The following is a 5,011-nucleotide window of genomic DNA, read 5'->3' as shown; positions in this document are numbered from 1 at the left end:
AGGGAAAGCAAAGCTAATATGTAAGAGACTCACTGAGGAATAACAACAACCAAAAAGTATCTCCATGTTCTGACAATTACGATAATCCCAAAAGGGGTTTGCTAATCCAGGGAGAGGCCTCCTGAGAGCAGCTGCAACTTGAATAATTATGTTTTGAGCTAAACTCTGTTCTGTCCTCACAAAAACAACACTGTGGAGTTGTATGAGGTGTGGAGTTCCTAAAAACACAGTCAATCAATGTCGTTACAGCATATACTTCCATTTTACACCAATGACTTACCCAGATATTTCCATCTTGGTGGTATGGTTTCCAGTTTCTCCCTGTATCGCTGTAGAGCATCCGATACTGAGTGACCCAGTCTGAGCTGCTATACCTGCCTTGAGTGGCAATAGCACTGATCTGCTTCCTGTTCCCAAAATCCACCTGCAGCCATTGGTAATGGTCACTGTCTGATGGAGACCAACCTCCTGCACCTATTGGGTTGAAACAGAAGAGAGAGATTGAGACCTGAATCACTCACTTTGAAGTGAACTCATTGTGAAGATGCTGATTGCTGGAAGGGAGCCCAGCTGAGAGGGGTATAATACCAAAAATTAAAAAAAAAAAAAAAAAAAAAGCACATATAAGAGAAATATGCACTTTTCTTAAAAAAAATGTATCTGCAGCACAGACTACAAATGCATTAACTCCACTGCCTTAATAATTTTATGGTACAATTATAATGATTTAATGTACTGCCTGCTAACGAATCAATGCCTTTATAATGCCTTAATTACAGTTTATTAGGTTTTGCCAAATTTTAATTGTTCAAAGGTTGACCAATTTGCCATGAAAATCTTTGTCAGAGTTAGCTGGCACAAATCAATAGCTATCTTTGAATTTCCTATGCCTTTTCAACAGCATTTCATGTTAAAGAGGTAATATATATAAAGTTGAGAGAAAATAAGAGCAAGCTTTCTGCTTTCTTCTGTTTCACTATAGTGCACAAATGGAAAGATCTACCAGAAGAATCAGAAAAGGAGAAAATACTGCAGGTCTGGATCCAGTTTTAATCTGCTGGGTGTACAGGCTGTCAGACATTACATTGGCAGATGCCTCACAGAAGTGTTATTGCTCTTTATGGGTCAATGAATTACCCTGACAGTAATACTATTAACGGTATTGTTCTCAGCCGCTAGACTACATTGAACAGTTCTAAATAATATGCCGCATAGATAAGTGGAACATTAAGACATTCATGTAGTTTCAATATCAAGGGGGAATATCAAGGGGGAAATGGTAGTTGAATATTGCAGAAAATGATACAATTTCTAAGACGAATATTATTATATATTTACCATAGTGCTTAAGTGTTAGGAAATAAATGAAATATTTTTTTAAAAAGAAAAATGGTCAATATAGAGAAAAAGTGAAGGTTCATTTTCTTTGTACTCATAGCAGATGTTAAGATGCAGAAAACAAAAACTTTACAGACTAAGAGATTACAGTGGATTTTTTTTTTTTTTCTTTTATTTCATATTTGAATCAATAAATGGCCTGGCACACCATGAAATCGCATACTCTAGTTCATGGGCCGATTTTCATTGCTTTTTATTTAATTTCTAGACTTCAAGTGTTGTCACATACTTAGCATGCTTGCCAAGCAAAAAACTCTGCTATACTGCGGCTTATATACTCCCATCATTAGGCGGCAGCATTGCCTTAGTCTTACACAACTCTAGAATTCATTCAGCTGCTACAGGTATTAACATTTTCAGGTCCCAGGACATTTTAATGTTGTGATATCAATGGAATCGTTTGATGTCATAAGTTTCATTGATGTCATTGCCTTTCATTATAATTAAAAGTGTAAGCACTATGCCAACGACACCTAAGTGGTTAATTTTTTCAAGATTTACAATAGATGTTTTGTCCCTGCATTACAGATAATTACACCCAGCAATTAAACCAGGATACTTTAGGTGTTCCTGTTTTTATTTTATGCTCTTATGGAATTTAGTGTGATTAAGCATATTCACCCACTCAGTGGCCAAAATAATTGACTCAGTAATATTAACTAAGAGAGTCACTGAATACCTTTATTTATACTGCATAGCACTCTGCACCATAAACAGGGCAACTGATTTCACCTTGAGGAAGACTGACTGTACATGGACCTGTTACAGCAGATCTCAGCAAACTGCAAGTTCAGCAACAGTAAAGTCAACTGGAAAACTCTCAGTGATGCAGAAAATACATAAAACTACGTTCAGAATGTTAAGAACTTGTACAAGTTCTTAAAGAATCTTTTAATGATGTTTCTTCAAATAAAGGCAATTTCTAACAAATAGTAATAGCATCATCACAAGAGTTTAAAGTTCAAAGTTTATTTTTTTTTAAATTATGAAAACCCCAACAGCTTTCATGTTTTTATTGGACTTTATTCTACAGGTTCATGCTGTGGAGCTGAAAACAGTATAAGAAACATAGCCTATCTCTAAATGACACATGTAAAATACAGCAATTAATATATTTCTAGGAGTGTAAATAATTAAAATCAATGTGGGTCAATTTTTGCAAAATGTCATGTATAATTTCTTCTTTTTAATTAATTGTACATTTCAGCTGTCTATTGAGTTGAGTGAGCTAGTTCCCCTTTACTGCACACCAAGAAAGCCTACACAATGAGTTAGCCTTATTTTCTTATCATTCCCCATTGATAAATTATTAGTAAGTAGCAAAGCTGGGATAGGCTTACAGGTTTTAGATTTTTACCTGAACTCTTGTATGCTACTGAGCTTACAGATGTGTAAGGGACACACCAATGATTTTTGAAAATCTGTTCAATTTCAGTTAGAAATCATAGGGTTTTGAAAATTTGGCACTTCAGTCTTCATTTATAACTGAAACTGGGAAGATTAATTTGAAGTAGAAGAATCCATTCTTATTTTAGTCATCATTATTCATCATATTTTAGTCATCATCTTTGCTCATCATTCCACACTTCAAATCACAAACCAAAAAATACCATTACTGCAGTAAGTCTAGTTTCTACTCTTTTTCAAATCAGTAATAAAAGGTTTCAATTACATGAATGAAGGAAGGAGGGGATCCTTAGAATTTCATTAGAAAACAAGGCATGAAAAGCTATAGATAGAAGATTTAGGATATGTGGTAGTTACAATTCAAGGGATTACTTAATCTAATAATAGAAAATTTCTGCAGCCTTTAAGCAAGGAAACAAAAAAAAAAGGTGTTTTTTCAATAATTAAATAATAATAACAACTTGAAACATTCTCAAGAGTTAGAACCTGCTTATTTGTATGGGAAAACCACAACCCAATCTTTCAATGAGAAATAACACTTTCTAGGTCACTGCAATAGAATGGAATCAATACTGTTTGATAACTTGCTATTTTCCAAGACATTACTTGTCATTCCTCTACACAAAAGATAAATCAAGACAAAAAAGGAAAACTTTGAAATCCTGAGATCATTCGTTCACTGCACTTCAGAGAAAATATGGACAGCCATTTTCTACAGTACCCTAGAAAACAATACAAAAGATCCAAACTTCTAAACTGCATAAATCTACCTGCACTGTTGGTCACCATTATGCTAAAGTAGGAGACCAATGGCGGTTTCCACTTTTTATTTGTCTTTCCCTGTTTGTCCATTTTATCTTTGTAGATAAAGACTGTCTGTGTACAGGCAGTAAAACATTTGACTTTAGGTAGAGCAAATAACATCGTAGCATTTAATGGATCTGGTCACACTAAGAAAAGTTATGCATATAGAGAACGTTTGGGTTACTAAATATTTTGCCCTTCAAGCAAGGGTTGTTTTTACCCTCTATTAGGTAGAGTCATCTAACAAAGACACTCTAATACTCATATGGGGATCCACTTCTAATTAAAGCAATATTTTCCTGATGTTGAAAAGGATAAACTTTTTTATTATTATTATTTCCTTATCATAAACATCTTGTTATCATCTGCTTTTCAAGCTAAATTTGGATTTGTAATCCAACTTGTATCTTCAGGGTAGGGATTTGCTTTTGTATGGCTAAAAGACTCTTCTTTCCAGCACTGAACAACATGATTGTGGTCAATGGGTCAGAATCTAGTTGGAGGTCTGTGACTAGTGGAGTCCCTCGGGGGTCAGTACTGGGACCGGTACTGTTCAGTATTTTTATCAACGACCTGGATGAGGGTATAGAATGTACCCTCAGCAAGTTTGCTGGTGACACTAAACTGGGAGGAGTGGCTGACACACCAGAAGGCTGTGCTGCCATTCAGTGAGACCTAGACAGGCTGGAGAGTTGGGCAGGGAGAAACCTGATGAAATTCAACAAGGGCAAGTGTAGAGTCTTGCATCTGGGGAAGAACAAGCCCATGTACCAGTACAGGTTGGGGGCTGACCTGCTGGAGAGCAGTGTAGGTGAAAGAGACCTGGGGGTCCTGGTAGACAGGAGGATGACCATGAGCCAGCAATGTGCCCTTGTGGCCAAGAAGGCCAATGGCATCCTGGGGTACATTAGAAAGGGTGTGGTTAGTAGGTCAAGAGAGGTTCTCCTCCCCCTCTATTCTGCATTGGTGAGGCCACATCTGGAATATTGTGTCCAGTTCTGGCCCCTCAGTTCAAGAAGGACAGGGAACTGCTTGAAAGAGTCCAGTGCAGAGCCACAAGGATGACTGGGGGAGTGGAACATCTCCCTTATGAGGAAAGGCTGAGGGAGCTGGGTCTCTTGAGCTTGGAGAAGAGGAGACTAAGGGGTGACCTCATCAAAGTTTATAAATATGTTAAGGGGTGTGGGGGAACGTCTAATACAGCCAGTTGTGGAAGAATTTCTAATACAGCAGGGGCATGATTTTGTGAGCCTGGAAGAACTGAACAATCTTTGCTGTAGCAGCAGAGTATGATGTGAAGGACCAGGTATTTCCTTACACGAACATGAAACGTCCTTTGAGTCAGCCGACAAAACTGACTTAAAACGGTGTCTCCACACGGCAGGAAACCCCCTCTGTGTGT

General features: G+C 37.3%; 1 protein-coding gene across 1 annotated transcript in view; it reads right to left on the bottom strand.

The window, feature by feature from the left end:
* The window catches only part of LOC104397307 (contactin-associated protein-like 2), a gene marked incomplete at both ends in the record, with an annotated part of 638,963 nt that overhangs the window by 601,996 nt on the left and 31,956 nt on the right, over positions 1 to 5,011 (bottom strand). The window contains one exon of the mRNA XM_010007259.1: positions 281 to 474. Coding sequence (XP_010005561.1) covers positions 281 to 474 — 194 coding nt within the window. The remainder of the gene's footprint in view (positions 1 to 280; positions 475 to 5,011) is intronic.

The sequence above is a fragment of the Chaetura pelagica genome, unplaced genomic scaffold (genome assembly GCF_000747805.2).
Source record: "Chaetura pelagica isolate M959 unplaced genomic scaffold, ChaPel_1.0 scaffold431, whole genome shotgun sequence".
NCBI classification, from domain to species: domain Eukaryota; kingdom Metazoa; phylum Chordata; class Aves; order Apodiformes; family Apodidae; genus Chaetura; species Chaetura pelagica.
The sequence above is the reverse complement of the archived record's forward strand: the minus strand, read 5'-3'. Positions and strand labels throughout refer to the sequence as shown.